General features: G+C 41.2%; 1 protein-coding gene across 1 annotated transcript in view; it reads right to left on the bottom strand.

Annotated features, from left to right (window-relative positions):
• Positions 1-3,402: 3,402 nt before the first annotated feature.
• LOC139455619 (LHFPL tetraspan subfamily member 2 protein-like) overlaps positions 3,403-16,567 on the bottom strand; it is a 33,200-nt gene continuing 20,035 nt past the window's right edge. The window contains exon 2 of the mRNA XM_071237174.1: positions 3,403-5,902. Coding sequence (XP_071093275.1) covers positions 5,676-5,902 — 227 coding nt within the window. The 3' untranslated portion in view covers positions 3,403-5,675. The remainder of the gene's footprint in view (positions 5,903-16,567) is intronic.

The following is a 16,567-nucleotide window of genomic DNA, read 5'->3' as shown; positions in this document are numbered from 1 at the left end:
CTGTGCCCCTGTCAAGCGTTTTTGTAATAAGAACACAACATGCCAATGAACATTTTTTAGGGAGTGGCTGACATTTTCTTGCATTGATAGTTGTGTCTATGGAATATTGTAAGGGCCAAAATCTCGCGTTCTCGCGGTCTCGTACGTTTTGTAACCAGTACTGTTTGTCATGAGTCGAGAACACGAGAATGCGAAATGTTGGACATCCTGTAGAGTCTCGCAATTTCTCAAACAGGACGTGTCAAATCAGGCCACATTAACGTGAAAATGCCCCATTTCTTTTTCTCCCATGCTCGCGTTCTCGAATTTTGTCAAAAGGTACTATGTACAAAAAAAAACACATGCATGTGATAACATAAGATCGTGAGATTTTGACCAATCTTGTACTTTTGGCCTATTTGGCTTGTTTCCAAAGGTCGAGATCACAAGAATGTGAGAATGTCCCTTACATTATTCCATATATGTCACGCTTTTCGACTGAGCGAGAGAGAGATTGCGTATTTAACTCTATATTTAATTGACTGCGTGTGGCTGCTTGTACTAGTCCGGACTAAGGCCGGTTTTACAGTGCAAGCCCACTGAGATATCATGCTGTAGTTTAACATCTAATAATATGTGGACAAATATAGCGCAAATACGATACAAATGGCAGATGCTCTTTGCGCAACACTAAAGGTCATTGAAAATGATGATTACAAAAACGTTATAATGGACTAAGAAGCACTCTGAAATTGAGGCGTATCTATATTTCATAGAATTTTCTGAAGAGGAATGTCTTCAGGTGAGGTTTAAAGCCGCCAAGAGATGAAGAAGGCTTGATGTGTGAGGTGAGGTGAAATTGGGTTTAACGTCGCGTCTAAGATTATTGCACTTATATAGCGACGTGCATGCACGTGTGTGTGTGTGTGGCTGCTTGTACTAGTCCGGACTGATGCCGATTTATAGTGCTAGCCCACTGAGATACCATGCCGCAGTTTAACATGAATACCCCACTCAGACACAGTATACTGACTCCGAGCCGACGAGTCCTTGTTACAGGGTAACAACAAGTACCATCTGTTAACGTCTTTTGGTATAACGCGGCTGGGGATCGAACCCCGGACCTTCCGCTCTCCGGGCGGACGCTCTACCACTAGACCACGAATGCGGTCCTTGATGTGTGATGGGAGAGAGTTCCAGAGTGCATGTCATCGTATCCCAATTGCGTGGATCGATGCTGATGATGTCAATCCCTGGATCGTCTAGTCCAGACTCGATTATATATAGACCGCCGTCATATGGCTGGAATATTGCTGAGTGCGGCGTTAAACAACAAACAAAGAGGACATTTAGCGATCCTCCTTATATGATCTCGGGGAAAACCCGTGAATTAGATTTTTGTATCTAAAATCTAAGGCAAAATAATTGTTAACTCCACCCTCAATATGTACGCCCAAATGGAGTCGAGTGCTCAGCATTAAGTGCAGCGTTAAGCAACAAACAAACCCACCAACCAACAAACAACCCCAAGCTGGAAATAGATGTTCAGGAAACTTGTCGGTCTGACATATGATTATGAACGATAATGTTTATGACAATATTTTAAATTTTCGCAAATTTAAAATTCGACTTTTAACGTCGGCCAAAAAGAGTCAACCTGCGCGTACCCTAACATTTAAAGGGGAACGGTTGACGCAGTCCTCCTAGGCGCCACAGAACGCTGAGCAGAGTTGCGTCCCTTAGGCGCACCAGAAGCCTATTATTGTGGGTTGGAATCCCGGTTGGCCCAGATTATGTTTCCAGGTTTGTCAGTACCATACCCGTGCACTTGTGGGTTTCATCAAAGTGCCAATCGTCTTAGATCTGTATCACTTTGAACAGTACTTCCAACCACATAAAGCTGACGCGCCGCGATATAACTGAAATATTACCTAACTTACTCATGCATATACCACTTCTGAAGAATATTTTTATGAAATTCCAAAACCATTCAACAAATAAAGATTGCAATTTACCGGTACATGACGATTTGGTATCCCCCTTAGGACCCCAATTGCGCGATGGAGGCTCGCCATCATGGGCACGATGCATGTGTACAAGGTCCTTGAAACCAGTGTTTGGATGTATTTGACAGAATCCTTGTATATCTTTAGCAAAGAGCACAACACTTGCTACTCAGGATTGCAACAAGTGAATGCACTTATGCCCCCTCAGCGTCAAAGACGTTGTTTGACGACCGGAGAATTAGGCCACGTCGCAAACGTCTTTGGCGTCAACCAAAGTGTGGTTGTGACTGCCATCACGCTCAGAAATGACCTGCGGAACGCCAGTGGTGTTACCCTTCCTACTCAGTTTGTGCGCGATCGTCTCCGTGACACTGACCGGACATCACAGGCAGGCATGTTTGGATTGGGCTGAAGATCACGTCGATTGGACAGATAAGGACTGGGCTCCAGTTCTTTTCACTGATGAATCGTGATACTATCTGGAATTCACAGATCGTCGTGCCCGAGTCTGGCGTAGACAAGGAGAAAGATTTTAGCAGTCCAACATGAGCGCTATGGATTGGGTTCAATCATGAATTGGGGTTGGATCAGTCAAGCTGGAAAAAGTGATTTCCATGTCCGACAGCGGGGCATGATGACAGGCGCTACAGGAATGACATTCTGGATGTGTACGTGAGGCCGTATGCTGGTGCAGTCGGACCGGCCTTCATCCTCATGGACGATATCGCATGACCTTATCGTGCAAGGGGCGTTGAAGCCTACATGGAACAGGAAACCATCCTCCGCACAGGATAACCAGCCCGGTCATCAGACCTCAACCCTGTCGAACACAGTGGAATGACCTGCAGATCTCCCTATCACGACGCCTTGTCCTTCAAGGCAAGTCGGCAAGGCTTTTACTGGAGAGTGCATTTTGGACAAAGAATGTGCTTTCCTGATTATTTACGCTTCAGTTTTGGTCAGATTCTCGCATATTGACAGGTGAACTAACTGATTATTTGTCATATATTTGTTGGTATTGTGTGGTGCATGACAACGGACGTGTGTTCATTAAACATTTCACGCAAGATTGTCTTTGCTTCTTTCAACAAATGTACACGATTTGATGTGTTGCCTTTTGAAGTGGTGATCTTTGTCAAACTTTGAGTAGTATAGTTTAAAAAAATAAAAATTGAAGGTAAGTTCACTCGGATCGGGTTCGTTATAATGCCAATTCGATATAACGTCATTATAGCCACTGGCTATAGTTGCACAGAGTTCCATTTCATTCTATAATAAGATCCGTCATTGACGACATGTGCATTTCAATCAGATAATCGAATAAACACAAAATATCGTAGAACACGTGTCAATTGTATCATCATTTATTTCTTTAAAACATATTTAATGCTTTTGAATGCTTGAATAACATTTGGACTTCTCGAACGTAAATCTTGACACAAGGAACACGAATATAATACAGTGATACATCATATTCGCATTAAATTAAACTGCACACGGCACTGATCAATACAACATGTCCACATTTGAAATATCAGATCGTCACCAAATACGTGGTTATCTGTATTCTTGGGCTGTGCGAGTCAGTGAGAAATGGTACGATGAAATGACGATACACTTTTGCCATAACTGGAGATATTGAAATCAAATTGCCCATAGATGAGGAAAATTATTTCATAGGTAAAAGCCGTGGTGAATGACAGAAAATGTAAAGCGAACTGTCATACATAATAACCTGATATATGGTATAGATTTGCTTGGTGTCAACCATACACTGTCCATAGTTTCACATACAAATTTAATTTATGTCAAATATCGTGACGACTTTTTGCGTCACATCACATTATACAATATTAACAATTTAAGTTACCTTCAATGGTAGTGATGACACATGTAATACGAAACCTCTTTAATCCGGACTGTGTAATTCCTTGTGAAATCGTCCGGATTAAGACATGTCCGGATTAATGAATCGTGGCTGCGGAGTAATGTTGCTGTTTATTTATATGGACGTTCGAAACAACATCGTCCTGAATGTGAGGTTTCCGGACTAAAAGAGTCCAGATTAACGAGGTTTCACTGTATATGTTCGTTATGATTAGTTCAGTATCGACTGGTTTGACAAGTTTTTGAAATGAAAGAACAATATAATTTCATATATTCTTCATATACTAAACAAAAAAGGTTAGGGATCATTTATATTTTGGCGATATATTTTCGAAGTGAATACGGAGCAGACAATTACTTCATGACTAAAATATTCTGTTCAGTATATAGGTATGAGATGAAGTACCTTTGGTTAATACAACCCCTCTCAATAAAGTTTTCATGCTATTTTAACGATAATACATTACTTTTTGGATACAGTGCGCGTTTGTTTGTACATGAAACACTGATGAAGGGGTATAGTCAGCACAATATTGTACAGGAAATACACAAAATATACAAATCATAGGAAATTGACAACAGTTGTCCATTGCACTTATCACACATATATAATACGTTCGAGATCGTGTGTCTGGTATGTGGTAATGCACGATGCTCAGATCTGCAATTGTAGATGTCCGTCATCTCGTCATGAAACAACATTTTATCCCCATACTTTCCGCGAAGTTTCCGACATGGAATTTTACGCTTCTTGAAGGTAGATCACTTTCTTGGTCCCAATGTTCAGATGGTTGTCGACCTGTCCTGTGTGAACTGAGAAGCTTTTTAAGAAGGATAGCGAGTCTTTTTTGATCGAACTGGATGATAGAATGGATAAAATGCTGTTTCATGACCTGAATCAATTTTGATGCTTCAGCATTGTCATCATATAATGTTTCACAGGTGTCGTCACATTGTGAATAATCTCTTTATCTTCACCACATTTTACCGACAGACGAAGCTTAAGGAGACAGCTTACGATGGTTAGAGCCACGTGTTCCCTTGGTAATGCTGGCAGTATTGAATTGCGTTATTGAGGAAGTGTGGAGTTTCTTCATGGGCGAACATCTTCTTGAGGCAAGGGAGTTAAATGTCCAGTTTCCACTATCGCCGAACTCAGCTGGCATTTCGTGTCCCGATCATAGCGCCATCAGTGCCTCTTACGAGTTATGTCCCTTCTATGTCCCTCCTATTGACGAAACAGATTCCATCTCTCGTACCAAACAAAATGGCGGCGCCCAGTCACGATGATCTATCATGTTAAAAAAAAGTTTCACATTCCATGCCTCAACCAGTAGATTGTGGATTGTAGCACAACGCTTGAGCACATTGATGACAAAAAAAGAGAAAGATTTGGAAAATATCTGTCGACGCCAAGTTGAAGGTACACATAATTTGCAAAATCTGCAAACGACCGAAATCCCTCACTGCAGTCGCCATGTTGCCTTCGAACCGGATGTCGATTCCGTTTCGCGATATTGATAGGACTATTCAAATGGTCAAAATGTAACTAGAAATTCTAGCATAGTTCGGTAATGATGGCAGTAGGACTTTTACTGCCTTGCCTCGAGAAGATAAGGACGAATGACTTCACCGCTACGCCTGTTCTGATGAAGATTTCTTCAGTAATCCATAAGCTGTACATAGGAAAATATACATCTTGATGTCATACATGACATAATACATGTTATCACACGCGATACATGAATCGTATTCAGTTTTTTTCGTATCACTTATGACGTCAGAATGACGTCACACATGACGTCATACAAACGCCAAATAATCGTCCTCGTCGTACTTGACGTCAGCAAAGTTGGACAGTATTGGACAAAAGATGGAGAGAGACACGCCCATAATGGCCAGCATGTAGCTCCAGCCAATCTGACAGTGGCCTGTTGAATAGGGCCCCGCCCCTTCTCCACAGTAATACTGGAAAAATGGCGTCGAGAAACCAAGTGGGTACATCAGGAGCCCAGCAGCCATGATCAACACTGAAACAATAAAACATACATATTAATCTCATAAAATTATAATTTGTTTGTTTGTTGTTTAACGCCGCTCTTAGCAATATTCCAGCTGTATGACGGCGGTCTGGAAATAATCGAGTCTGGACAAGACAATACAGTGATTGACATCATGAGCATCGATCCATGCAATCTGGATACGATGACATGCATCAACCACGTCAGCAAGCCTGACCACCCGATCCCGTTAGTCGCCTCTTACGACAAGCACGGTCGCCTTCTACGGCAAGCATGGGTTTGCTGAAGACCTATTCTACAACCCATCCCTGTCGTAAATTATGAAAAGTGTCGACATAGAGAATCTCACCCTTGTGTCTTCTGAAATATATCAACACGAATCGTTAAAGGTTTAAAACTTTTGTCGACGATAGGATCTCATCATCGTGTCTTTTGATATCAAATGTATCAGCACGAGTCGATAAAGGTTTAAAACCTTTATTGGCATTTTTATATTTGATATCAAAGAGTGATATTCTAAATCATGCTTTCAACTTTTTCAGTTTGTAAACAATAATAACCAGTGTCTTGGGTGTAAAAAGGACAGCCAACAACTTCCAGTGGCCGAGATTAGTGATGTCATTTGATTGTGACGTCATGATAACCGAAGACGTCTCATATCGTTCTAATCATGCGATTTCACTGCAGCGGTATGTCTTAGGACATCGCACCCAGGCATCTCCGGTGAAAACCAGTTAGGGATGATAAAATGATGTGACAGAAGCAAATAATCTTTGGACATCCACGGCGTATAGGAAATAGATGCCGTTCACACACACTCTGGGCAGCTGTTATTTAAGAAAATTGTCGTTAATATGACACTTCAGTGAGACTAACCGACCAATCAAATCGCATCAGTTTTATCAGGGGGTGTAAGATAAAACGTCTGGAATGTAGAGAACATCTGTCTTTCGTTAACAGCTTTTCACACAACAATCATAATACGTAATGTGAAGAGGTTTCGCTAGCTGCTAACTACAGATGATCATAATTGTTACATTTGGAGAAGGGGATTTCTCATTTTGTTTTTAAGGAGTATTTGTCTGTTTAGGACTCAATACACAGAAATTGGTTGAAGTTTTTGCTACTTACGTTTTCAGTTGTTTTGAATCTCGTATCTCTTAGGATATCATAAAGGAATCCTGGTATTTTATTTATTTATCACACGAGGGGGAGATAGTTGACAATTCCAATCGCTTGTCTTCAAGATTATGGCGGGCACAGAGTCGAAATCGGGAACGGCACATATCACAAACTAAACTATAGACCTTAGTGAGTGAGTGTGGTTTTACGCCGCCTTTTGAGCATTATTGCCGCATACGATGTAGGGGGACACCAGAAATGAGCTTAACACATTGTATCCATGTTGGGAATCGAACCCGGGCCTTCGGTGTGACGATCGAATGATTTAAACACTACGTTACCTCACCGCCCCAAGAGAACATGCATTTAGAGAATTAAGGACAAATTTGCAAATATGTCCACCTGATGGAAAAACCCCAGCTTCTTTCGTTCGTTGTGCAAACCCAGGTTCCATTCCCAACAGATCCTTAGTGTCCCACGTCGATGTAGTGCTGTAGATTTGCTTAAAACGGCGTAAAACCATACTCACTCTGTCATAGATAACTAAACGTTTCAGAATGCGTGGACTATAGAGCACCATGTCTCCTCAGTTTACAGATATATTTGTTCTTTAAACCCCTAAACCTACTTCTTGCAGGCTGATAACGTTTTTCAAGGACATAAATTTGAAACCAAACAACATGAAAATGCTATTATCATATGTTTGACATTTTCCAATGATAGCTGAAGGGATATCTAATATGAATCGTGAAATGAGATCTCTTTCATTTCTGTGAGAGAGAACTATTGATTACAGCATGTGGGATACACAAGCTATTGTCAAGATTCGCGTCAGGCCTCGACTAACATTAATTTCCAGAAATATATAAATCCTATTATAAAATAACACAATAAAACACATAATCCAAATGGATCCCAGGATTATCTTAATTGATAAGGCAATCCAGACTTGCCAAAACATTCGGGACTTGAGTTGGATTCAATATAAATTTATTCACTCGGGTCTGGGAGACTGTCAGATGGAAATATTTGATTACTGCAACACATCTGTGTGTTGTAGGGTTCGACTTAAGCTTGTTCGTGTGCATCATGTACCATCATGCATCGTGTAATGTGTTTCGTGCATCGTGCACCGTGTACGGTGTAGCGTGCATCATGTACCGTGTTTCGTGTACCGTGTAGCGTGCATCATGTACCGTGTTTCGTGCATCGTGCATTGTGCATTGTGTATCGTGTATCATGTACCGTGTACCGTCTCTAAAACTCCACATACAAGCATCTATGAGTGGTGTATGTTACATATAACAAGGCCGGCAAGAACTGCCAAATAAAAGGACGGATAGGATAAATCATAAAATATTTTTTTTTATGAAAGTGATCATAAATGTTCATACTGATGATAATTATGTGTATATTTCTTCTCGCCATGTTTCCTTGACTCGTTACAACTCTAAATGTACAGGTAACAGTCAGGACAAAACCCTCAGATAGGTTTCAGGAAACGTTTTTCCTAATATTTGAACATGCGTATGTCTTTGACCCAATCTAATTTTGGGGAGATAAAAAATGAAGACAATACATGTTTTATTATCTTGGAGTTCGACCCTTTTCATGTCAGAAGTCCACAACTTGCAAGTGTCAAAAACGAAACAGTTTTAGTTGTCAGCCATTTACATATTCCTGATGATTTTCTTACCATTAAATAAGGGGTTTCCGTAACTTTCAAATTGAACTTTTCCATTGGACATAGAGTGTGTGAGTGTGTGTGTACGCGTGTGCGTGTGCGTGTGTGTGACATGTATGTCGATATAGAGTCATGTTTCTTTTATTTATCACAGCACGTGAATATTTATAGAAACAAGTTAGTGCTTGGTGAATACGAAGACAAACTATGCAATCTGAGCATACAAAAATCGATAACTGCCTTGTTTGAAAAAAAAATGAATAAATTCCTTCCGTGCGTCGCAGACAATAATTTGATAGGTGTTTTGTCTCTAAACAGCAATACGCTAATAAGTGCAGTATTAATTTCATCTCATGTTTTTTGTCTCAATTGCCTGTTGACATAACCCCTCGTGTCAATCGCATTAGTTGCACGTGTTGCCCGTGCAGCACGTGGTGACCAGTTCCCTCTAGCGGCCGTCAGGTGGTCAATCACTGACGCCATTACTCAAAAAGGTTTCAAATTAGCTTTTAATCTTTGGAAAAGCAATTTCGCCTGCACAGAGCACATCCCATTCAACAATTCCATTAAAAATTCAATCTTGGGTGCAATGAGAACTCTAAGGGACAGTTCCTATTATGACTAATCTTGGTTGAGGTTGAATAAGCGGGATATTCATCGGGGAACATGGCGGCCATTGTGGGATGTCATGGTCCGCCATTGTGAGGGACGGGCGGCAGGTCGTCTCAGAACACTTTGGGCACCAATGGCAATCGTAGAAATGATAGAGTGGTTAATATCAAAAGATGGAACAAGTGGCACTGTCAAAAAACGGTAAAAGGCGCCGTTGCCGAAATTAATCCATGAACGATGACAGAGAAGTATTAGAGATGATTTCGTCGATTTCATGAAAATTCATAAAGCATTTCATCAAAGAATTAGTTAGCTTGCTTTAAGACATGATATAATGCTAGTCTTTTGTTCGGAAGTCTGAAAGCTTCGTGACTGATACACCCTGTGTTTGTTTCATTTTCGAAGCCGGTTTTTTAGTCAACGCAGCTATTGTTGCGAGGCGATTGTTGGCGTTTGAGGAGGTAGAAATTGATACTGGTTTATTCGCAAGCAAAGCGCCCGGAAAATTAGAAATAGAGAATATATGTTTTTGTCCGTCTTGGGAGATGCCTAGTTTAGAAATGCCACTGGCTGTATCAACTGAGTGGAGAGATATGATAACAGTGGAACATTCTAACTGTTGAAGGTAGAAGGTCAGTTTCGTCTCTGGCGACTCCAGTCTTCGTAACTGAACTATCAAGAGGAATATGATCTTTCTTAAACATTGAAGATGACCGGTAAAAAAATATTCATGAATGGTACAACTAACAGGGAGTTTCTCGCACAGGATCACACACCTGGAGGCTCTGTCGTCTAAAGCTCCCCAATTAACTATCCATTCACTATTTTACGTGTAAGTGTTCACGTCTCAAATATCATTCATTTCAACTAATACTTTGAATATATATGCCTTTTCTTGTCAAATAATAAACCTTTTTTTCATTGAGTGACCAAACAAAATTGATATCATAATAAGTCGAGCAGCTACAAGTGAAGATATCAACTTATTCAGGCCGCGAGATGAAATGAAAACGTTATTTGATAAGAAAAATAAAATTCTATTTAGCATCCATTTCCTTACTAATCAACACGATCTTTCACGGGAAAACCTAAGTTGCGGCATAAATTGTTATTTCACTCGAGATATCGATTTGATATTTTCAGATTCATTTCATCAATAAACATATAGTCATGTTACCACAGGCCTAATGAAGCGTCTTTTTTTAAACGAAATAATTATTATTTTGTCTCTTTAAATGACTCTTTGATTATAATAGAATTTTACAGACAGCATCAGTTTGTTCAAATGCGAATAGTGATGTCACAAGACTAATTTAGTACATTATCAAATTATGAGATCAAACACAGAAACAATCATTCCAGCAGATTAGGCAGCTCGTGTGTTTAGTTGCTTCTCAGATTAACCTCCATTGAAATTTGCTATTCAATTTTCCGCCTCACCTGTTAAAGTCAGAGCATGCCGACCTATCACGTGTGTGCATCGCCCTGTCTCTCGCTGGAGGTCGCGGCTAATTGGTTAATGTGTATTAGCCCCGCCCACTCATGAGACCCCCCGTGGTGAGTCAGATTCCATTGTGATTGCATTTTTATCTTCTTTTTCATCACTTACAAACCCTTTAAAAAGACCCCTTGCTGTTTTTAGAATCAAACGCGCATCTCACGTGCATCTTCGCGGGGGATGCTCCATCACTAACATCTCCACGTGTCGTTGCCAGAGAATTGAAATTGAAATTCGTTTTTTAGCGGGGTTCTATTTCACTTGCTGTCAGATTCTTGATGAATTCCGGAATACGTAATACAGTGGATCGATTATTGACAAATTTAGGTTTTTGCACTGCACATGACGGCATTTTTTTAATTTCCATTTTGTATGAATATATTCCAGGAAATGATATTGATGCTTAATCTGATAGCGTTATTGTTTGAGCCTGTTTTATATGCTGAAACATAGTCACAATGTCTAAAGCATTTCTTTTCGGTTGATTACAAATAAGAAGGAAATTTGAGTTTTAAATACAACTGACTAACTGCGCTCCGGGGTACCTTTGTGTAAAGGTCTTAGGACGCCGCAATTCTCTGTGCAGAGTTATGCCCCTTGCTTTGCAAGTATCACCTGAGCCGTTCCACAGAGCGATCTCAGCGCAAAGTTGATCGTAACTCCCATATTTTACATATGCTTTGGATAATCTTAGCACTAAGGACGTTTTGTGGAACAGGACTCTAACTTGGATTCTAATTCAAGATATGTTTCTTGGTCTATCGCCACTGGACCCGCCCTCAATCTGCTTCAGTGTTATGTTATAAGATAGACACATTTTTTTATGGTTATGTTATAGCCCTAACACCTGCGTAAATGTTCTGTTCTCTACCATGACGCTGACGCTCCGTGATATAACTGAAATAATGATATCGTGATACAATTGAAAGTGTGGTAATTCCGAACCCACTTACTCACTGGTCATCACATGGTCACTACGACAATTATGGAACATATTATAACAATGGTCGCAGTGTTAGAGGAAGCAAAAGGTTGCACGACCTAAGGCAACACGTGACCTACATATGTCACAGAGGAATTCCCTTTCTGCACACGACACAAGTGTGACCACTACCTGTTACGACGCATGCGTATAACTAACCACAGTGATGGTAAATATAGCACGTTTCACATTAAGCAGCGATTGTAATGAGTCTCAATGTCTATCTAGCTTGTTTTGTCGAACGGGGCTGTGGCTACGTGAAGAGTCGAAATACAGAACGTAGGTGACGGCAAGAGGATCTAAATCAACAATGTAATACGACCAGTCTTTTGTATACAATTAATGCGCGTACAACCTTTGTATCAATGTCTCACTGCAACTTTAACCTTGACGCAAATCTGTTACTCATGTAACTAACCTTATATCTAATACAAAGACAAATGATGCCATGTGCACCGCTTTTCATCAAACACAGACAACTAAAGTGTCCAATTAAGGTTAAATGAGGTGCTTAGCTTTCTTTTTACAACAAAACTTTCGATAAAAAAAAAAATCACAAATGTCAGCAAATGCCAACAAGTTGTTTTGTTTCCTTTTGAAGAACTTTTCTGCCAGTTATATTCTGAAAGTGTTTCTACGTTTCCGTCTATCGTAAGAACAGTGAAATTGACAGGACAAGAGTGAGTGAGTGAGTGAGTGAGTATGTTTTACGCCGCTTTTAGCAATATTCCAGCAATATCACGGCGGGGGACACCAGAAATGGGCTTCACACATTGTACCCATGTCGGGAATCGAACCCGGGTCTTCGACAGGACAAGAAGAAATACTATAAAATACTCGGAAAAAATAAGGCAACTGTAAGTATTCACTTAATTTATTATTCATGTGGGTTCATGGGTGGCCAATTTGTCTAAGGCACCGCGATTCGCTGTGCATAGTTGCGTCCCTTGACACGCCAGAACCCTATGATTGTGGGTTCGAATCCCGGTTCGCCCCGATTAAGTTTGTAGGTTTGTCAGCATCATACCCGTGCTCGTGGGTTTCACCGAAGTGGGAAACGTCTGAGACCTGCATCACTTCGGGATTTCCTCCCACATTAAGCTGACACGCCGCGATATAACCGTAATGCTGTTAAAAAGCGGCGTTAAACCCAGCTCACTCACTCACTCAATTTGATTCATGTATTCATTGAACACTACCCCTCTCTGGAATAGAATATGTCTCAAGCACTCATTTGTTCGTCTTAAGGGGCGACTAAGAATCTCGAACAGACGCCTGAGCATATATTCAATAAAACTCCCCGACCCCTCTCCCCACCCCGTCATTCCAACCACCTTTCAAGCTCCATCAGCCTATATTGATTCCGTTCTCAACTCTGAATCCCTTATTGAAATAATTGTATTTAACCGTATCGATAATATATTTCAGGGACTATATGTTAGTCTAGAGAAAAGAATTTGGATCGGGTGGCAACTTCGTTGATTGTGTATCATCATACCCCGATAAGTTGTTCGTAATATCAACCACTGGTTTTGAGGCAGCCGTGATACAGCTGGAAGTGCGTCGTAAAAGAACATCTACACCCTAGGGAGAATACGTCCTGGGTATATCTTGTTTGTTGTAAGAGCAGTCTATTGAAGATCGGGTGGTCAAAATTTGGTCATCGCCTTGTTATCCAGACGCCGGGGACGTTGATCATGCTATCGACCATTGGTTTGACCGGCTCAGACTTATTTTATCAGACGGCGATATTAAGCTAGAATTCGGCGTGTTTTAGCACTTAGAGAGATTCAAAAACAAACCAATAGCATCGGAAGCACACACCAACACCTCGTTAACTTGAACCCAAAGACTCGACATATATCCGCATTTCTCGAACAACAGATATTCGATACATTTTCGATGTTCCTCAAGACTTTGAGTCATGTAATGTTTGTCAATGAATAACCGTTCACTAAGTAAACATCGGGTTAAAATTGGTCTTCAGCAAATGCTTGTCGAAAGAGGCGACTAACGGGATCGGTGACTTCAGAACGAAGCCGTGATGACCAACAGGCCCTGGGTACTAATCACAACAGAAGTGAGTGAGTGAGTATGGTTTTACGCCGTTTTTAGCAATATTCCAGCAATATCACGACGGGGGACACCAGAAATGGGCTTCACACATTGTACCCATGTCGGTAATCGAACCCGGGTCTTCGGCGTGACGAGCCAACGCTTTAACCACTAGGCTACCCGACCGCCCAAATCACAACAGAATAAAGTTGTGTACTCCAGATAATCGAGAATGAATGACATTGTGTACATTACACGCAAGTATCGCCTGTTCATTGTTTGACGTAAGAGCGGACTAAATGAGAACCAAATGGTAAAGATGTACAACGTTGTACCGCATCCGTGGTCTTGTGGTAAGCGTTTGCCCGGAGAGCGAAAGATCCGGGGTTCGATTTCCGGCCACGTCATACCAAAAGACGTTACAAGGTGGTACTCGGCGACGTTAAAGCCAGTTCACTTACTCACTCTCGTTGGTGATGTATCGTTGTACCCCGAGGGAATGGCTCGGCCTTCATGCCATCAACCACTAGTTTGCCAGGTACAGACTCGATTATAACCCCACCACCGAGTTATAGCGGAAATAATGTCCACATGTCGTGATACAACATGAACTCACACTAGCCCAAGAGCCATTTCAGGATAGTCATTTCCAACAAGGTGGCGATGGGGTAGTATGCAGGTTTAAACCATCCGCTTGTCACGCATAAGGCCCGGGTTTGATTCCCTGCACGGGTACAAAGTGTGAGGCCGTTTTGTGGTGTTCCATGTCGTCATATTGCTACAAGCGGCGTAAAACAATAATCACTCACTCCTTCACCAACGAGAGTGAGTAAGTGAATTGGATTTCACGTCGCCGAGTACCACCTTGTAACGTCTTTTGGTATGACGTGGCCGGAAATCGAACCCCGGATCTTTCGCTCTCCGGGCAGACGCTTACCACAAGACCATGGATGCGGTCAACAAACAAGGACGGTTATATGTCGTATCGGGGTCGGGTCATGGGAGTGGGAGGGGGTATTCTATTCCGGAAACCCCAGGGGTCGAGGAGGTTCCTAAATTGAGACTTAAGGCTAAAACTAATGGATATAAGCGACGCATGTTGTTTACAACGGAAGCTAATATGATGGTCCTCTGTCCCAGTTTCCTGGCTAGGAAAGTAACGCTGGCAGCACCGCATGGGAAAAACACATAAGACGATATCATTTCATCATTATAGAAGCCTTATTCGCAGAACCACGTCTCGCCGTATTAATATTCTTTTTATACGTGTGTAAACACCGCCTATCGAATTCAAATGCCCCAGGATCCTTCATAATTAGCCTCTTCAGACAGAGAGAGAATATCGACCATACGTTTCCATTTGTACAGTTTATAAAAGCCGTACTTTAAGCCAGTGTGTTTTCACTCGGCATAAGATACACGTGCTGAACAATGGTCCTCTCAAACACTCATGGCTTCTTGTAATAAGACGGAAATTTGTGTCAATAGTGTCGGTTTAATCTACCATGGCTGCACAAATACATTAGGCTATTTCGGCAGCCCCGTGCAAACACCGTATAACGTCGCGAGGTAATTGGTTGTAGACGACGTAGTCGTTGAAATCTGTCCTGTGTGGTCACACATCGCTGCAGGGAAGTCGCGCGGAGACTTCATCATGGACAGCCGTATGTAGAAACCTCCGAAAATAGCTGATAGTGGCACTTGTAATGCTCCGTAGGATATTGAACGCCGGGGATAATCCGTTGATTTCGTTACGTTGGCAGTGTTTGTTTTGTGTGAATCAATGCTTGACATATTTGTGCTGAGCTGTCGGAATTGTTTGATAAAAGGATAAGACAGGTACATGGAATACTGTTTTTAAAGATGTTGTTGTGATACGCTATTGGGTATAACGCGAAAATCAATCATTTGTACGATAAGATCGAACAAAACACATTTCTAAGTTGTCATCAAATATCACAAGCGGTCGGCTTACGGTAAAAAAATCAATCATTTAAGATAATGTATTGCTTGTAACAAAACACATGTATTGGGGGAGCATTGATGTTTTCGAAGTCAGCTGAGACGAATGTGCCATGATTAGTTTTTAAATCGCGTAGCTATTTTACCGTGGAGGAAGTTAAGGAAATGTCACAGTTGAATGTCATTTGGAGTAGATCGTGTCTAACTGAAACAATATTTGACGAGTCATAATGACATTAACTTAAATATATTTAACATTAAGAACTTCCTTGATATTCATGTTCAAATCCATAAAAATTGAAAAACAACGTTTCGTGACGATGTAATGCACGATTTTCTATACTATAAGCCTCTGTGTGTTGGGAATTGGTTGTGGTTGGTTGGTTTGTTGTTACCGCCGCACTCAGCAATATTCAAGCTATACAACGGCGGTTTGTAAATAATCAAGTCTGGACCAGGCAATCCAGTGATTAATATCATGAACATCGACCCACGCAATTGGGATCAATGCGAGCATCAACCAAGTCAGCGAGCCTGATCACCCGATCCCGTTAGTCGCCTTTTACGACAAGCATGGCCACCTTTTACGGCAAGCATGTGGAAATTGGTTTTGAATTCCTCAGACGTGCAAGAATCCTACGAAATTGGGTTCGAATCCCAGATTCACCCTAGCTTTTCTCGTCATTAAACTGACACGACCTGATTTAAATGAAATACAAATTCTTGAAAAAGATGAGGCATTTTGAAACAATAACGGTA

This window comes from Haliotis cracherodii, unplaced genomic scaffold, assembly GCF_022045235.1.
Source record: "Haliotis cracherodii isolate W230 unplaced genomic scaffold, xgHalCrac1.p SCAF_11, whole genome shotgun sequence".
NCBI lineage: Eukaryota > Metazoa > Mollusca > Gastropoda > Lepetellida > Haliotidae > Haliotis > Haliotis cracherodii.
This window is presented reverse-complemented; position numbering and strand designations above follow the sequence as displayed.